A 19,694-nucleotide genomic window follows, 5' to 3' on the forward strand; every position below is an offset into this window, starting at 1 on the left:
AATAAAACAGAACATTCATATCCAGTAGTTAAAATGAAAGCTGTGTGGGTTTTGGAAAAATAATTAATTGTGGCATTCTTTTTCAAAGCGATGACTTCATTAGGTGGGACAATAAAGATGAGCTTTAGACAAACTTAAGCAATTATTGGAATGAGTGCTAATACTCCTGTGTTTGGCAAATGGTTAGTCAATATGATACAGTTAGGGAGGCCTCCAATCACTTTTGCTTCATTTTTCAGGTAGTCTTTGCTCTCTCTACCAGTCAGAGACAGACAGACTTTTGTTTTGAGACTGTTGCTGAAATCTGACCCAGATTAGTTCCCTCTTCCTCTATCCTTCAACAAATTTATTTGGCAAATAGAGGCATTCATTTTCTTCAAACTTTTTGGTTACTTTTTTTAAAAGAAAAACTTTTTGATCTGCCAAATGCACAGGGAACAAGTAATGAATTTGCATTGAGAAATTTAACCTTAGTTTTGTATTTTTCTTCTAATTCCTTTTTAATTGACTTAACAATTTGATTCAATGCATGAAACACATTACCAAATATACCATACTGATCTCAACTCTATTGAGATTATGCTGGTACTATTGCAACCATCTAGCGTTGTAAGCATTTTTTGTGTTAAATCTTACATGTAATTGCAGCAATTTCTAAGCACTTTTGGCCTATGTATATTGCCTGTTCGAGGTTACAGTTTCTCGACAAAAGGCTATTTTCCATTGCTTCTACACTTGCAATATTAAAACTTAATATTGTTTTTTCCCTAGATGGTTGTTGGTTGCACTGACCTGTTGGCAACAAAACTACATTCTAAGTTCTGAATAATTCCGAGAACAACAATGGATCCTTTATTTTAGAAATTGACTTTTGAAATTTTCTGAATTTTTGTTTTGGATTAATCAATGTATAATTAGTTTCCTAGTAATTTTAATTGCAATCAATAGGTGATCCTTCATCAATGACAATAGATTTCAATTTTTCAACAGAAATATAAATTGGTGACAAATGATCTAAATTTGTAAAATTATCCCATTGATTGTTGTTCGCAGATTTGCGTGTCACATGCCTCTCCTCCATGCCACCTAGATGGGTAATTTATAGTATATATCATGGCCTTGCACTGATGGAAACAACTTTAAAATACTAACCTTGCTTGTAAATCTTTCTTGCCATTTCTTTTGTAAAATTAGGGTTTAAAAAAACTGAAGGTTGGATTGTTTGGGGAAGGTGGTTTGAGAACTGAAGGGGAAGGTAAAGAAGGTGAAATGGCAATGAGACAGGTGATGGGGGAATAGGTGGTAGAAATGGGGAACCTTGACTCTCTCTCCAGCAGGTCCATAAACAAATAAAGTAAAAAGCAAATCTAGTATAATAGATATTATTTACTGTTCAAATTCTAATAAAATCTTCACCAGAAGTTCAAACAAAATTTCCTCCAATCACTTAAAATATTACAAAATAAAAGAAAGGTCTCTCTCCAGGCACAGAACTAGAATTTGGAAAGTATAAAGTATAATGAGAATTTGGAAAGTATAGAGGAAAAAAACTCTCTCTCTGTTTGTGTGCAGCATAAACATTGATGTGGACCCTTAGGGCTAAATAGCTGTTTCTCTGCTGTATATGCTATTTAATTAAATATTTAATTCAGCCTTTAAACTTCAGCAAAAATTAAGTTTTGCTTTCAAAATACCACAGGATGATATGTTGTATTTTGTTTCTGGTTATATGATCCACTGAAGATTTTAGGTCAATATTAATGAGGATCTTTTACTAGGGTGAGGAATGTTTGCTGTAATGAGGATTTAGACTAGTTGTGGATAGTAGATTTGAACTGTATGGAACTCTGACAAATGCACTGCACCTTGCAACCTCCTTCTGTGGTCACATTTATCTAATATGGCCATACACTTGTTAATGACACTAAATTGAGTGGAAAAGCAAATTGTACAGAGGTTGCGGAGACTCTGCAAAGAGATATAGACAGGTTAAGTGAGTGGGGAAGGGTCTGGCAGATGGAGTACAATGTTGGTAAATATGAGAGCATCCACTTGGGAAGGAAAAATAGATCAGATTATTATTTAGATAGTGAAAGATTGCAGCATGCTGTTGTGCAGAGGGACTTGGGAGTGCTTGTGCATGAATCACAAATGGTTGGTTTGCAGATGCAACAGGTTATCAAGAAGGCAAATAGAATATTGGCCTTAATTGCTAGAGGGATTGAGTTTAAGAGCAGGGAGGTCATGCTGCAACTGTACAGGGTACTGGTCTCTTTACTTGAAGAAAGATGTACTGGTCTTGGAGGCAGTGCAGAGGAGATTCACGAGATGATTCTGGAAATGGAGGGGTTAGCGTATGAGGAGAGAGGGAGTGTCCTGGGACTATACTTGCTGGCATTCAGAAGAATGAGAAGGGATCTTATAGAAACATATTACGTTATGATAGGGATAGATAAGATAGAAGCAGGAAGGTTGTTTCCACTGGTAGGTGAGACTAGAACTAGGGGCCATAGTCTCAAGATTAGGGGTAATAGATTTAGGATGGAGATGAGGAGAAACTGCTTTTCCCAAAGGGTAGTGAATTGGTGGAATTCTCTGCCCAGGGAAGCAGTGGAGGCTACCTCATTAAATATATTTAAGACACAGTTAGAAATCTATTTGTTAATTAATATTGGCTGCTCAAATGCAATTAACAATCACTTTTGATTGAAAAGAACATAGTATCATTAATAAATTCAAGCAGAAAACAGCAGATTGAAGACGTGCTACAAGTAAAAATAATCAAGTCACCATGTATCATTAGTTGGCTGCGGATAAAGAACAACTTGACCCTTGTTTCCCGTCAATCTTCTAAATAACTGAACATTCTTAGCAAATTATTCACTTTGATACATTGGCAGAATAAGAAAGTGGGATATTCATTTCTCTATGGATATTGGAAGTAGAAATTGCATAAATGTAAAATAATATGGCACATTTTCTCCCCACTAATGACTTCCTTTTCTCTCCCTTCCCACTCCTACAACATACGCTTTCAACATGGTGTTGATTCTGTAGATGACAATTTCCCTTCTTTGATCAGTTGGAGGGAATTTCTGTCATCCAACTTTAATACCAACAAGTTCGTTGAGCAGCTCATTCCATCAAGGAATCCTATTCGGGCGACTCAGAAGCAGGGACCAGACAGTGCGAAGGAGCAATTAAAAGTGGGCGGGGTGACGAACCAGTGGCCCAGGGAGCGTGAAGCTGAGAAGGCAAAAGGAAGCGAGAGCGAAGCACGAAGGGTAGAGAGAGGCGCCCAGACGACCCGAGCGCAGCTCAAGCCGACCTGCGAGGGAGAGGCAGGGTTGAGCTCAATGGCAATGGCCTTGCGGACCGCGTAGGGTGAACCAGGAGCAGGGCAGAGACGGTGCGAATGGGCGACTAGAAGTGGGGCCCGGGCAACATGAAGAGGTGCAGGGTGACGAGCCAGGGTGGGTGAAGCATGAACCGGACGAAGCGCGAACCACGAAGGTCAAAGGCGGAGCGGGCGGGCGGGGGAAGAAGCGCAGAGGCGGCAGGATGGGGCGCAGCGCATCTCGCAAACTGGGTGCGGACCCGGCAGGGTGCAGCTCGCCGACCTCACCCGAGCGGACCTGAAAGGGATACACGAGGGGGAGGGCTAGCAGAGTTCAAGCGGACCTGAAAGGGTGATGGCGTGGCGGACCGCGTAGGGTGAACCAGCAACAGGAATGGGGCTGTGCGAAGGGGCGACTAAACGCGGGCCGGGCGATGTGAAGAGGGACAGGGGCCCGACCCAGCGCGCCAGGTGGCGTGAAGCATGAGCGGGCTGAGAAGGCGGCAAAGAGAAGCGTAGCTGGCAGGACGACCGGCTGCGAAGCCGGCAGGATGCAGCTGAAGCGGGCCCGACGGGGATACCCCGGGCTGGAGCTCTGGCGGACCTGAAAGGGATACCCCGGGCTGGAGCTCTGGCGGACCTGAAAGGGTGAACGGCCAAGCGGACCGTGTAGGGTGAACCAGGAGCAGGGATGGATAGAGCGATGGGGCAAGTAACCAAGGAATGCGCAACATTAATCATCTCCTGGGTGAAGCAGGGAGCGCACAGTGGTTGGAAGTGGACCACGAAGTGTGAAGGAGGTGCAGACACGGAAGGGTGTAGCAGAAATGATGCGGGTAAATAGAATTAGTGGAGATAGGCACAAGGGTGGCATAGACGGTGGGCCGAAGGGCCCTTTTCTGTGCTGTATAATGCTGACTCTATACCAAGAGCAGATGATACTAATCTACATCAGGGCATAGCTGGCCGGCAGACGGGGAGCAAACGGCATTTAATAGGGACATGATGCATCTCCCCAGAAAGAATGGGGAGGGGGAAGAGAGACTTCACGGCTCAGTTCTAAGGGGGGTGGGGGGAGGGTGTTGGGAGAGGTCCATGGACGCATCAACTAACATGGCAGGGCAGATTCAGGGTGGTTGGCAAAACGTGTGGAATCTTGGGCTTCTTAAATAGAGGAATTAAATATAGAGCAGGAAAGTTGTGCTGAACCAGAAAAAAAATCTGCAGATGATGGGATCTGAAATAAAAACAGAAAATGCTGGAAAAACACATTAGGTCTGGCAGCAACTATGGGAAGATTAACAAAGTTAACAGTTGGGGTGACTGATCCTTTATGTTGAATCTTTATAAAGCTGACATTGGGCCACTTGTGGAGTATTTGGTTAATTTGTGCTAGTTTTATAGAACAGCATGTGTGCAACTGCAGCACCTGGACGTTGATGGCTGAGACCTCGGTTAAAAAAAGGATAAAGAAAAATGAATAGGAAAGGTTGAGAGGGATATGGGTCAAATGCAGGCAAATGGGACGAGCTTGGATGGGCATCTCAGTCAGCATGGATTAGTTGGGCCGAAGGGCCTGTTTTCATGCTGTATTACTCTATGAATCCTTAAATCGGGGGAAAAAAAAACATCTTTAATTTCACATAGAACGTTTTGCAGAGGCCTAAATAAACCAAGAAACGTAGACAGGTGATGAAGGATGAAGCATATTTTAAAATCTATTATCTTGAAATATTTAGTTTGGGAAATTAAAATATCCATTGTGTAGGGCCAGAGAGACTTCAGAGTATTAAATGTGGTTTAATATAAAAAAACTCACTTTGACCTTGTGCTCCAAGAGTTTCCATGGTCCATGATTTTGTCTTCAAATATAATAGCTTAACATCCACACTTACAGTCTCAGATGCTATTCAATTCAGCACTATCCCAGCAATTGCCTACCAGCAATCTCTGTTGGTTCAACAGGTCAGACGGCATCTTCTGAGCTTGGCGTGATGCTGAATTGTTTTTCTGTTGCCCTGAGTGTTTCCAGCACTTCTGTTTTTAATTTCCCATCTCCAGAAACTACAATTTTTTTAAAAAAATTCGATTTGTTAATCAGGACTTAAGCATAACATTTGCATGCTCAACCACATTATCACACATTTTACAAACTTCACAACTACTTTGGCTATGTTGTACACACTACCCAATGTTCAACTATGGTGGCCACATAAACTCAAATACTTTGTATGACACTTTCTGATGTGCATCTCTCTCCATCCCTTTCACTGTTGGGGCAAGGTAACAGGCAACTTGACGCGACAGAAGTTAACCGGAAAGGGGCGAGTGCTCAAATGTATGGTGAAGATAGTGCTGGTAATGACGAATTCACCTGCTAAGGCTGAAGCCATCTGTAGGGCTGACAAACGTTAAAAAAAATTATATGCTCATGCTTATACTCCATTTCAATCCATTTCTCACTCAACCCAAACCTCCTTATTTTACAAGCTTCAAATGGTATAGATACACACTTCTTACTTCCCCCAACTCCCTCCCCATTTACCTGCTTCACTCCTCAGCCATCCTGCTTCAGGCACTCCGTACCTGCAGCTTGGGCCGACAGTGGAGAAATGACGAGAAGGCGGCGATGAAGATTCACTTTAACTTGATTCCACGTTTGCAACGATTAAACCGGTGACTGACATAGGGGGTAGTTTAGATAAAAGCATTGTGACAATCTGAATGTGGTGAGACAGCTTGTAGAAAGCATAGGAGTGAGGATACCACCTTGCATTGATGGGTCATGCTATCAAAGGATGGGTGTGCAAAATGGCATGCTGATGTAGATGCCTCCTGCAGCTGAACACATGTTTAGCCATAGGAGGTTAAGAGAGGCTTTTGCTGGAAGTGAAATGTCACTAGCAGCATCAAAACAGCACTAATTGCTGGCTGATGTTACGCCTGCTTCTGGATGCCACCAATAGAGATTTATTAGGCATTCACTGGCACCCTTATCAACGTGATAGCTACCCCAACCCTCTCAAACGTGCGCAGGTTCCACAGTCACAATTTTGGAGGTTAAGAACAAAGACTAATCTCTCGCCATTGACATTTAAAAGTATAGAAGAAAAAAACGTTGTGCAGGAGGATAGGTTTTGTGGGAAAATACATAATATAAGTAGAAAAAGGTAGAGAGGAGGATTGATACTGGTTATACGCCTCATGCTCTTGTGATCATTATTTTCATCGGGTGAAATATGTGAGTGTTGAGCAATGGAATTCTTCCCAATCAGGTACTCAGAATGCTAGAACAGTCAGTTACTTCCAGTTTAGAACAACACCAGTGGCTGCCAGGGAGGGGTCCTTTTGCTCAAGCAATGCAGTGTGCTTCATGTGCAATTGCAGAATAGTTCCTCATTGGATAAGAGTCCTTCTGATGCCAGGATTGTACTATTGTAAAGTTTTGGACCTGGGAGTAAGAATCGGGTGCTGCATTCAGCTTTGCTAAATGTAAAAGAAAAAAATGTGTGAAGCATGCTGCCTTGTCCCTCAGAATTGCTTCAAAATACCACATAGATAAAACATTAATTTGAAGATTCCTAGAATTGTACAGCACAGAAACAGACTCTTCAGCCCAACTCGTCCGTGCTGACCAAGGTGTCTTCCTGAGCTAGTCCCATTTACTTGCAATTGTCTCATATGCCTGGAAACCTTTCCTATCCGTGTAATTGTGCAAATGTCTTTAAAATGTAATTGTGCCCACCTCCACCATTTCCTCTGGCAGCTCATTCTATATTACCCACCACCCTCTGCGTAGGAAAAACTGACTCTCGGGTCCCCTTTAAATCTTTCCCTTTAAGATTTATGACTTGATCTCTGAGGACAACACAATCCCACGATGAGTCATGAAATGCATCAAGAAAATCTAATTTGAATAACGTTGCCTAGAGAGAAACTCAAAGGGCATGCTGCTCCAATTTGAATAGATCCTCAGAATCTGTAATTCTCTCTGAAATAACCACAAAGGGTCTTGTCTTAAAAAGGAATACTGAAGTTGTAATCACTCCCTCAGTGCTGTCCTGGAATCCAGCATGTGCTCAAGTTTTGAAATTGGACTAAATGCACAGTCTACTCAAATAGTTGTGAGAATGTTACTGTTTGATTCCTGTCAGTTTAATATTGAAATAAATTGGTAAATTTAAATTGGTTTATTATTGTCACATGTTCCAAGGTACAGTGAAAAACTTGTTTTGCATGCTGTCCATACAGATCATTTCATTACCGCAGTGCATTTAGTTAGTACAAGGGAAAGCAATAACAGAATGCAGAATAAAATGAGATTTGAAAGAATGGAACGATTATAATAGAAGTAATGAGTAGATCTGCAGAGAGCAGCTTGCAACAAGTTGCCACGTTCCAGTGCTATAACCAACAAATAGATGATTTGCATATTCTAAAGGCATTTGGGCAAGGTGAATATATTTTGGTGTTCAATAGCAAACTTTGCTATTTCAGCAGTAATGAACGTACAACTTATCCCTGGTTATCAGTGTCCTTTTGTCTGATTAAACTTTTTATGTATTATTTAAATGCAAAAGAATGTGCTAAGAGGATCGGATACCCTCTAAGAAGCTTAACAGAATGTTGGAATAGACAAGAACTCAGCACTATTTCATTAAGCCAAACTAGAATCTTTATATAACGTAAAGTTGCAAATTTTCCACAAATAGTTTTTTTTTGGCTACACGCACAATGCATGACTGCAGTTGTGACAAACTGCACATTATTTTCAAGTATGTTTTAACTGCTGGACAAAAAGATTTGCATTTCTGCAACCAAGACTTCTTAGATTAGTGAAATTTTGTACTATTTTCAAGCTCATTTTTGAATCTCTGCCCCTTTAATTTCTATTGCGATGAGTAACTGATGGCTTTATGTATTCACATACAATTGAAATTTATGGTACTTAATTACTTCAGACTGTTGTTCTGAGGTATTTTTAATTATAATAAAACTAAAAAAAATCAGTAAACCCAGGAAAGAAGCAGAATATTGAGCCTTGTTATGCAGCTTGTCCCTGTGTACCTGTGTGAACGTTGAACTGAAAGTTCATTTACCACCAATTTTGCCCTTTTAAGGAATTATTACAGTCAAATTAATAGTAAATTTTATATTGAACGGACGTGATATGTAGACTTAACATATTAAACATTTATTTAAATATGGATTAATAGTTTTTTTGAAATGGCTCCACCCATCTTTAGTAATTAATAGTTTTATTTCTGTGTCTCTCTTATTTAATTGTGATGTTATACAATTTAAAAGATAGGGAATTCTGTTGCTCCCAAATTATTTCTTACTAACATTTTAATACCACGGTATGTAATTGTTTTGCCTTCCTCAAGTCATTAAAAAAACTAGCTGCTTTTAAAAATCTTCAGTTCAGTCTGTGTAAGGAAGTGTAATGTGCAGCAGGCAGGAGGGAGCTGGGTTGTGGAACAGTGTGTATCATGGTGTGGGCTTTTGTATTGAAGGAAAGATTTGGTAAGTTAACCCTAGAATATGGAAGTATCAGGAACAGAGGAAATGATGATAAGTACATTGAGAGTCATGCAAGAGTTTTGGGAGTATAGTGGTGGCACAGTAGTGTAGAGGTTAGCGTAACGCTATTACAGTGCCAGCGACCCAGGTTCAATTTCCGCTGCTGTCTGTAAAGAGTTTGTATGTTCTCCCTCTGTCTGCGTGGGTTTCCTCCGAGTGCTCTGGTTTCCCCCCACATTCCAAAGGTATATGGGTTAGGAGTTGTGGGCATGCTATTTTAGCGCCAGAAGAGTGGTGACACTTGCGGGCTGACCCCAGAACATTCTCAGTAATGCAAAAAGATGCACTTCACTGTGCGTTTTGATGTACGTGTGACTAATAAATAAATAAATGGTAGCTGTTGGGTGCTCCTGCTATACATCCCTGCCCTCTGAAAGGTTTATAGCGAAACCAGCAAAAACATGGACCATTGCTCATTTTATATGAAGCACCTCTCGAGGGCAGACTTCGATGCTGAAATTCACCATCGCCTTCAACACACCAGCATAGCCTTCGGCTGCATGAGGGAAAGGTTGTTTGAATATCAGGGCCTCAAACCTTGCACAAAACTCGTGTTCTACTGGACAGCAGTGACTCCTGCCCTCCTATATGCTGCTGAGACTTGAATTAGCTTTGGCAGGCACCTGTAGGCACTGGGGATATAAACCATTATTGTCCCTGGAAAATTCTCCCAATTCATAGGGTCATTAGTGTTGTACAGCACAGAAACAGGCCATTCGGCCCACCATATCCATGTTGACCTTTTCACCCATCTACACAATCCCATTTGCCCATATAGGGCCATATCCTTCCATGCCCTGCCTGTTTAAGTGTCTGTCTAAATGTCTTTTAAATGTAGGAAATGATCTGATTCCACCATCCCGTCTGGTTGCACATTCCAATCGGTTACTCACTGTGTTTTTTTAAAACAAAACCTACCCCTTAGATCACACTTCATCTGAAACTTGTGCCCTCTTGTTTTTGATATCCCTACCATGAGGAAAAAACACTTTGACTATCTGCCCTGACTATGCCTCTCATGATCTTATATACTTCCATAAAGTTACTGCACAGCCTCCTTCATCCAGGGCAAACGAACCCAACCTATCCAGTCTCTCCTTCAGAACTAACACCTTCCAATCCAGGCAACATCCTGGTGACTCTTTCCTGCACACTCCCCAGCGCAATCACATCATTGACTTTCAGGATAAGCAAACCAACGTCAGTGACTTGTCTCAGGCCAACACCCCCCACCATTCAGGCCCTAGTTACACCCAGTCAGTTCCAGCGGGCAGGCTGCATTGTTCACATGCCTGACACTGGCTTCTTGAAACAGACACTCTATTCCGAGCTCTGTTTTGGGCAGAGGTTACCAGGTGAACAGAGGAAAAGGTTCAAGGATGTTCTTAAAGCTACTTGAAAAATGCAACGTACCCACTGACTCCTGCAGATCTCTAACCCGTGACAGATTAAAGTGGAAGAGGAGCATTTGGAATGGCACTGAGAATCTCTGAAGCATGCATCAAGAGTGCACAGAAACCCTTTGTATGTTGCGGAAGGAGTACGCCATCTTGCAATCAGCCATGCACCCATCCTGTCAGAGACCTTCGTGTTCCTACTCTGGTAGAGTCTGGAGATCCCACATTGCCCTCATTGGTCAACTTAGAACCCACAGATCTGGAGTGGAAGCAAGTCATCTGCAATCCCAATGGATGGCCTAAAAAGAATAACTACCAGTGGCAGTCAAGATTATCTACAGCAGAGGTATTTTTGCTCTCACCCATCAAAGTCTGTCACAGTGCAGATGCTTGCATTAACTTGCTCAGGAGGCTGGTATTTATGTATGAGCCAAGATGGTGAGGGTTGCGAGATGGCCACAAAGCTCTCCTCATTCAAAATTTACCATGGATGTTTTTGTCTTGCACTCAGAGAGGGAAATGCTGGGTAATTTTTCTTCTCGCAAGCACAATAGCACTAAGGCTACCTGCAAAAACCCCAGATACTGTTCTGGCTAAGTTCTGCTAACTTGTTAAAAATACAAAATAGTTTTTGAACTTTAGACCTTCTCTTCAAAAAAAATTCAAAGGTTCTCCTGTCACTGCATTTATCCCTTGGGACATGGGTGTGTGTGTGTGTGTGTGTGTGGGGGGGGGGGGGGGGAGCTAGGTTAGATTTAACAACAAACTACAATAGAAAGAAGCTGGGAAAGATGTCTGACTGTAAGTGATGTTCATTTTTGTTAAAAGAAATAACTGCAGCTTTAGGAAGTCATACTTTCTGTTTTGATTGACAAATCAGTTTTGTTTGATAAGAACCTGAGATTTAATGTTCACTGCTTTCTAGAAAGTGTTTAATCTGGTCCTCAAAGAGAGAATGAATGGTGGATTGTTTAAAATCCTTTGATCACAGAAATTAATATATCTTCTTGGCTTGCTGGTAAAAGAATCTGTTAACATCTGTCCTATCTATAATGTAACATAACACAGATGAAACCCTTGGCTTCTGCAGTTCACTGATTGTGCTGTATTTTGTTTGAACATAGTTCTCAGCCTTGCTGTTGTACCTTAGTGGGAATGAAGTGTGCTTAATGTTTTGTATTTATTAAGAAATAGTTCTTTAAAAAAAATTGGAAAGTAAACCTATAGTTCTGCGAAGCATTTCAGAAATATCCTTCTTTGGGGTATGTGGCCTAATGTATAACTAAAAAGTAGATTCATTTTTTTCAAAAAACGGAAGGAGAAAACATTACCCAATAGCTATCAATGTTCAAGCTGTATTGTATTGTGGAATCACCATTACACTGTACTGTTAAATGATGGAGACTGAAATAGTTTGCTGATGTTTCTTCTGGATAGGGGGCTGTGGGACAAACATGAGCAGGAGGAGAGGGTCTGAAGACAAAGGCAGCTTGCCAAAAGACCCTGAAAGAGGAGAGGAAGAAGGGATCTGGCTTGGAAAGTTTCGCCCTTCAGAAGACAATCTCCTAACTCCAGGGTTCCAAGAAAAAATACATTGGACTAAGGTTTCCAAGGGGATGTAACCAGAGGTCTGTCATCTTCTGTAGGGAGGGCTCCAGCTGCTCACCCTTGCCTGGTCTGCTCTGTCTTTAGAGGTGAAGTTCACTGTCAATTTGGACCCTTTCAGACAGAAGCTGTTGGGATTTGTCACATCGTGACGCTTACTGGCTCATTGCTGCATACAGGATAGCAGAGATGCTCTTGATTTGAGAAGAGGGAAAATAGTTTTCTTTGTGAGCAAGATGATAAGATAAGATTTCTTTATTAGTTACGTGTACATCGAAACACAGTGAACTGCATCTTTTGCGTGGAGTGTTCTGGGGGCAGCCTGCAAGTGTTGCCACGCTTCCAGCGCCAACATAGCATGCCCACAACTTCCTAACCCGTACACCTTTGGAATGTGGGAGGAAACCAGAGCACCCGGAGGAAACCCATGCAGTCATGGGGAAAACGTACAAACTCCTTGCAGGCAGTGGCCAGAATTGAACCCAGGTCACTGGCGCAACATGCATTGTGGGAACATGGATTTGCCAGGATTATGGGTCCAAGTCAACAGGGAAATCCAGTGTCAGAAAGCAGAACTTGGGTGGCCGTGCTCTGAATTTGCACTCTAACACCAAGCAATTGCTTGGCTTCCACCTGGGCCGCAACGGAAATTAAAACCTCTGCCATCACATTTGTTGCGCGGGGGCGGGGGGGGGGGGGGTGGGGGTGGTCCATGCCTGTGGGCAATAAACCAGCCACCACTTCCCTAATGGACGGGGTAGGTACCTGGTTCTGCCTGTTGGCCTGAGTGAGGTTGGAGCTGGACCATCCCATTGCAACCTGCAGAATGTTGGATTCTGACCAAAAGTACATAACATGGAAACTACTTTCCCTCTCGTTTATAAGCCCAAGTGTAAGCAACTTATATTTGTTTAGTCATCAATTAGTTCATGTTTCAATTGAGCTTGGACACTATGGCTTGTATTTCACAGGCAATATTTGAGGACCAGTGCTTGCTGTTCATTATGATTGCAGTATTGTCATGAGCAGCTGAATGGTAATTTGTGCTTAATCATGAGCCTTTATAATTCAGTGAGTTGCTCTGCGGTGGATCATTGATGTGAACAGGACCAGCTATGTATTTCCCTATTCAATCACATTGAAGAATCATCAACGGAGTATAGAACCATGTAAGGAAACAAAATAAAAGAAACACTTGATATATTTTTGTGTGTGTGAGAGAGATAAAAGAGATAGAAAGGAAAAAGGCAAAACAAATTAGTTTGTTTTGGATCTAAGACAGTATCTAAATTGTGAGGAGATCAGACTCAATACATGCATAGTTCAGTTTGTGGAAGCCGTAGAGCTCGTTAAGACTCATTATGTGGCTTAAAAATTATTTTCCAGTTGTATGTAGCAACCCTAATGTTTTCTCTGTGTGTTGAGTGAGTAGCAGGGTGGTGCTCCAAGTTCTACCGCTTGACTTGGGTACGGACCTCTATTGTGCCCGAGCAGTCCTGAATTGTCCATCCTCTCCATGTAAAATTACTTTAACCTTGAAGTTTGTAGGCAGCTGTGAGTTCTGTGCCAGTGTAGTTCTGACAGTGGAGAAGGTACCATGCAATATTGATGCCAGGCTGATGAACATAATCTCAAGCGCAAATTTGAATCCATTGGGGACTGTCAAACTGGTTGATATTATCTGTCTTTATTTAAAGATGGAAATGATAATTCTGCTGCTGTAAAACGACATTAGTGTATTTAGGTGTTAAATGTTCTTCCAAATGTTCTTAACTCTGTGCTGCCTTGTTCTGGATAAACCTAATTTACAAAATTACAATCATTGTGGTTTAGGATTTGATATTCCCAACTCTTTCTGCAGGACATTTTGTTAAGAATTTTCCACATGCTTTCAACACAGAAGTTTTCTAAATTGGTGGGGGTTTACACAATTTACTTACAGAACATGATCTTATCATAGTTCAAATGGAGTAGTAATTCTGAAAAATTGACACTCCTGTAATGGCAACAACTATCTAAGTTTTAATCCTGGCAAATCTATCCAGTCATAAGTGAGGAGAATGCTGGATTTATTCAGAACACAAGATGGGTGGTTAGGAATTTTTAAGATTATATTAGAGTGAATGAACCAAATGCATTGTTTTTTAAAATTATATTTTTAATTAAAGAAGTTAGATAAAATGGAATCAGAAGGGAATTTGGAATTGCAGGTCTAGAAATTGGTGCACAATAGCATGGTTCTTGGTGCTAATGCCATGTCTGGTTCCTGCAAAAAAAATCATAAATCTGGACAAAAGGACATTTGAAACATCAGGTTGTTTACCCCCAGAAACAAGTGCTAAAGCATGACCTGCACAATTCCTGATGAGCCATAAAGCAACTTCACATGCCTTCTACGCAACAAACGAAGGGCATTAGCCCATAGAGGCACATTCCCTATGACTACCATGGATAAGAGAGAAACTTCAAAACAGTGGGAGACAGCTACCTAATTAACTTCCCTTTAAATCCTGTTCCATGAAGTACATGCTAGGAGTGGATGTTCTGCACCAAGGGGCCAAGACGTCTGCCAGGAGCTCCACAGTCCGGAAGGAATGATTCCAATAAACTCCTTCAGAAGTGATAATTTTGGACAATAGAGCAATAGAAGGAGGAACGTCACGTCATCTCAAGTTATGTTATTGTAATCTGCACATAACTGTTTACACCTATAGAGGGAGATCCTTACAGGAAAATGCGTTTTCTGCAGAAATCTTGAGTTTTTTAAATAAGATACCACAGCAGGAAATAGTGTGGTGCTGTAGCTTGCCACTCAAGTTATTGGTGCAAGGATTCATTCATTTATGTGTTATGATCAGTACAAGTGGACCTGTATAGCAGAATATTGATGAATTTTTTTGTGTGTCCGCTGGGATTCCCTGCTTGATTATTGGCCCACTACACTGATGATCGAAGTGCAGAGAAGATCATTTAGCTTGCATCAGGTCTACGATTTTGCAGGCTCCTCAGGAGAACCGTCTCTCCTGAAGTCTCTCGTAGCTGTGCTAACAATGCTTCCCCCTTCTACTGCCTTGAGAGATATGGTTGTAGGTGCTGAGTAGGGACATTGGTTCTCTTCCTTCTGCTGCTTCTCTGGCATTGCTTTGTGCACTTCAGGCTTCAGGTCGGGTCTCCTTGCTCTTCTTTGGCACTGCCTGCTCTTTCTGGTTTGCAACATTGTACGGCATGCAGCATCTGCATGGGGTGTGCTGCAGGGCAACTCTGTACTGACTCAAACAGCAAAATCCCATCTTGCGGATACCATTGGCATTTTCCACGATAACCTTAGTACTTTGGCTCTTGTAATTGCACTCAGCCGCTGTTTGGAGAGCACACAGGTGGTAGGAACCAGCGAAGTAGAGGGTTGCCTTCATCCACCTAGATCCATGCCTTTGGCTGCTTGAAATCTCCAGCTGTGGGAATGAAAGAGTCATGTGTGCTTACTGCAAATGTCACATTCATCATGAGAAAATTCTTCCCATGTACTGTGGCAAGCTGCATATGAAGGGACTAGAAACTTTTCCTGCTGATAAAAATGTCGGGGTTTCTGCAGAGAATCATAATGGATGCATGAATGACTCCTGCACTCGTGGGGAAACCAGGATCACAGGTAAATCCCAGTGCCAGAAATGCTAAAGTAGGTGAAATCATTGCTCCATGAATACTGTGTCTTGGGTGGCCTCCCCAGCATAGTGGAGAAAAGTAAATTGGACTTATGACAGAGGTCTCTGTGGCTGCTTGGGAAAAGTGCCATGGTAATGAAATTGAGAGTCAAAGTGAACTTGACCTCCTTGGGTAGAGCAGTCTGGGCATAGGAGTGTGACCAAAGGTGTTAGAACATAAGAATACAGTGGAAGAGTTGGTGATTCAGCCTCTCAAGCCAGTTCTACTATTCGATACCTCCATGATTGATCCTGTTTTGGTCTCAGGACCACTTTCCCGTAACTCTTCCCATAACTTTTGGCTCCCAAGTAGTTTCCCTGCTGATTTTTTTTTACATGTTCCAATATGACTGTTGGATGTGGTGTCTCTGAGGATTCTCAGGGGTAGGCTTTTTACTGATGAGTTATGTCTATGCTTCCTGCCATGAGATCTTTGGCTCACTCTGATGAAGGCTCCAGTGCAGTTTGTGATATGACTAATCGGGGAATAACTATCTCACCAGCTAAATGCTGGAGAAAATACTCCCCATTCATTTAAACATACTCTGTGAACTTTAAACAGTATTTAAGCAATCTGCATTGAGTGCTGAAGTTGCCCAGTCAGGTTTCTCAATGTCAGCAGAGTGTCCATTTAAACAGCACAAATATAAAGTATTTAAATAAATTGTTGTGAATTAATGCATGATGCAAAGTATTAATAGAACTAAAAGTAAAGGAATATAATACCTCCTTCAATTCTAAGTATACAGTACTATTTGTGTCCTCATTTATTCTAGCAAATGCTTGAAGTGCTTGCATTTATATTGGTATGTTTAGAATTAAAGAGCAATTAACTGAGTGAATGCATTCAACTAAGTGGAGCTATACTGTCAGCACAAGTAAGAATACCATCATTTTGTTTCAATAAAAGGCCATGCATCAGTAAAAAATCACTGCTCAATTTCATCCGTCCTTGCTTGTTATAGGCTTGTGAAGCATGAAGATGAATGCTTTAAACCTGAAGAATGCCCCTGTCTGTGGAAAGGAAAGGAGTATTTTCCTGGTGATGTAGTAAAATCACCTTGTTATATCTGGTGAGTGAGTCATCTATTAATGCATACAGTCTCCATTCTTTAAATTGGAAATTCTTTGTGATTATTCCCCTATTCTTCACAAATTTTCTTCCTTCCTGTTCTGAACTCTTGACTCTTTGGTGCATGGCATGTGCTACCTTGGGTTTGCGTTACAAGTAACTTTAGATGCAATAAAGGGCTAATAAGTTTTCCTGTCAAGGAAAATCCTGCAATATTTCTGTTATTCATGATTTTAAAATGCACTAAGAAGACTGTAAAAGAGAACATTTAATAACCAAATATAGATTTGGCCAATTTCATTGATTTGCAAGTTTCAAATTTTGAGAAGAGGGGAACTGGAAAACCAGGAGGAGGGATCTGATGGTCTTCAAAGGGCAGCACTCAAATAATTTATTTCACTGATGCCCAAACTTTAATAAACCTAACAAATCACACACATCATTTACTGACTGTATAATGCCATTTAGAATTCTAAAATCTTAATGGAATGCTCAACAAAAGTATTTGCAGGAAATACAAGGCTGGTAAAGTCCTCTTTTTCATTCCTAGTATCTCTGCTTTCCATATTGTTCATGCAGATTCTCTTTTCTGTAGAAGAAATCCAACTTCTAAATTTAAAAATAGTATCTTGATGAATACATATTTAAAGGCTCTGAACTGGTCACCAGAATGCAAACAAAATGGAAAATCTAAAAATACTTATGATGAACCAGGAAGTGTTAAAAGGTGATCTCAGTCCTAAACAGCCTACATCTTAATCTCAAACAGTACTCCCTGATTCTGGACTCTGATAATATTCTCAGTGTAGATGAGGTCTCCACTCATTCTTCTAAACTCTGGAGAATGCCGTCCCAATCTACTCAATCTCTACCCATAAGGCAGATCTGCCATGACTGGAACCAGTCCAGTAAATGCTTGTTGCACTATTGGCAAGTACATCCTTTGTTAGGTAAGGAAACCAAAACTGTATACAGTACTTCAGGTGTGAACAGGTCCTATGCTATTGCATAAAACTTTCTTACTCCTGTAATCAAATCTCTCTTAATAGAAAATTTCCTCCTTACTCTCAATCCCATCTAGTTTAATATTGTCAGCAAATTTGGAAATGTGATAGTTGGTTCCCCTCAGCCAAATGACTGATATGCATTGTGAATGGCTTGGACCCTAAGCACTGATTTCTGCAGTACCTCACTATATATTGAAAAGAAATAAAAATTCAGTTAATTGGGAGCCAATAAAAATGCACACTGGATGTTGATTAACATGGTTAGAGAACATGGAATCAGAGATAATATACTGGAATGGGTAGAAAATTGGTTATTGGACAGAAGTAATAAGCTGATCCTTCTCAGCTCCTTCTTTGCCAACCTGAGAAGGATCAGCTTATTCCCAGTCTTTCTGTCGGATAATTGATTTTCTACCCATTCCAGTATATTATCTCCGATTCCATGTTCTCTAACCAGGTTAATCAGCCTCCAGTGTGAATCTTTATTGTCTCCCAATTAACTGAACTTTTATTTCTTTTCCATATCTCTCCTATAAAGTTCTGGTACCCACATGTCTTTTATAAATGCTTGAAAAGCTATGTTAGTCTTCAGCAGCCCCAATAAATATCAACTTTCATTTTCTAAGATTTTTTTCTGAAAAAACTACATTCAGAAAATGCATCTTATTAATCGCTGAGTACTCTTACAGCAGATGAAAATGTGAGCAATGCACATGGTTAAATGTTTTGTTCTAATATATAATGTATGCAAAATCTGTATAACTGTAAAGCTGTCCTGATCTGGAACTTTAGTGGCTGACAGCAGCAAGAAATAGTTATTCTTCATTCAGTATAGTTATTTCTGAATTAAGAACTCCTGATAAAAAATTTATGTTGGTGAGCAGAATTCATAGTGTATAAAAAGTGGAGACCTCTATAAATGTCATCACACATGAACTTAAACCTTGCATTTAGCAGCCTTATGTACATGTTAAAGAGTGCTCAATTCTGGATGGGAAAAAAAGAGAATTTCAGTTTAAGTATTGAGTGAAATGCTGAATGTACTTTCCTTCATGGTTGACGTGTATGCATCCTTATTGGTAAAATGTTCTTTAGTGTTTGCCAGCAGGGAACATTCCAGTGCACATTCCATCCTTGTCCTTCAATGTGTACAGCGTATGGGGACCGCCATTTCAAGACTTTTGATGGAGTCCATTATGATTTTATAAGTGGTTGCAAGGTTTACCTTGTTAAGGTGAGAGTTTTTTTTTAAATCTGGTATCATTTCGGTGGAAAGAGTATTGGTTTAGAGAGTTACTTACCATTGGCAGATGTCTGGTTAAGTGCAGAAACTATGTTTTACTTCCAAAGTTGTGCATGATAAATGAATTTAAAAGTGCAATTTCTAGCCACACTAGGACCTCTTAAAATAGTGGTTCTCAGTTGGAACCACCGCTTCAGTAGTGGATCAGGGTTGCAACGTATTTGGCTTTAATTGACAGGTCAGAGACGAGAGCAAACACCATACACCTCCATTGAATGATGAAACGTTAAGCCGTTGGAATTTTGCCACACTCAAATAAGTGCCACGCTCTGTTTGATATCACTTCTGAGCATCGTGCACTTGTGTGAATGTGTATGATACTTGGTGAAAGCAGCAAAATAGTTTCTGATCAATATATCCCTTTGCAAAGCAAAACATGCAATCATCAATTCAACTTTACGTTCATTTGCTCAACATCAGCACCCTATTAGTAACATTTGTGGTTTATTTAAATGTATGCAAAAATCAGCATTTTACAATGCCTGAGCAATAGTTTACAGACTATGACTGAGAACTGTGCGACTGTTTCATGCCATGGGTAGAAGTTGTAATGGTATTCTTATTCTGCTCTTCTGCCTGGACTCCTCTCTTAGGTTTTCTACAGCTTCTGGTCGAGTCTCCTTCATATATCCATTATATGCCCTGTCTGTGATAGTGATTCACGGTGGGGAAATATGTCCAATCACAAT

General features: G+C 40.8%; 1 protein-coding gene across 1 annotated transcript in view; it reads left to right on the top strand.

Annotated features, from left to right (window-relative positions):
• The window catches only part of LOC127577980 (otogelin-like), a 190,890-nt gene that overhangs the window by 72,600 nt on the left and 98,596 nt on the right, over positions 1-19,694 (top strand). Inside the window, exons 19-22 of the mRNA XM_052029688.1 lie at positions 3,083-3,330; positions 3,838-3,985; positions 16,589-16,696; positions 18,798-18,936. Coding sequence (XP_051885648.1) covers positions 3,083-3,330; positions 3,838-3,985; positions 16,589-16,696; positions 18,798-18,936 — 643 coding nt within the window. The remainder of the gene's footprint in view (positions 1-3,082; positions 3,331-3,837; positions 3,986-16,588; positions 16,697-18,797; positions 18,937-19,694) is intronic.

Source organism: Pristis pectinata, chromosome 14 (assembly GCF_009764475.1).
Source record: "Pristis pectinata isolate sPriPec2 chromosome 14, sPriPec2.1.pri, whole genome shotgun sequence".
In the NCBI taxonomy this organism is placed as follows: domain Eukaryota; kingdom Metazoa; phylum Chordata; class Chondrichthyes; order Rhinopristiformes; family Pristidae; genus Pristis; species Pristis pectinata.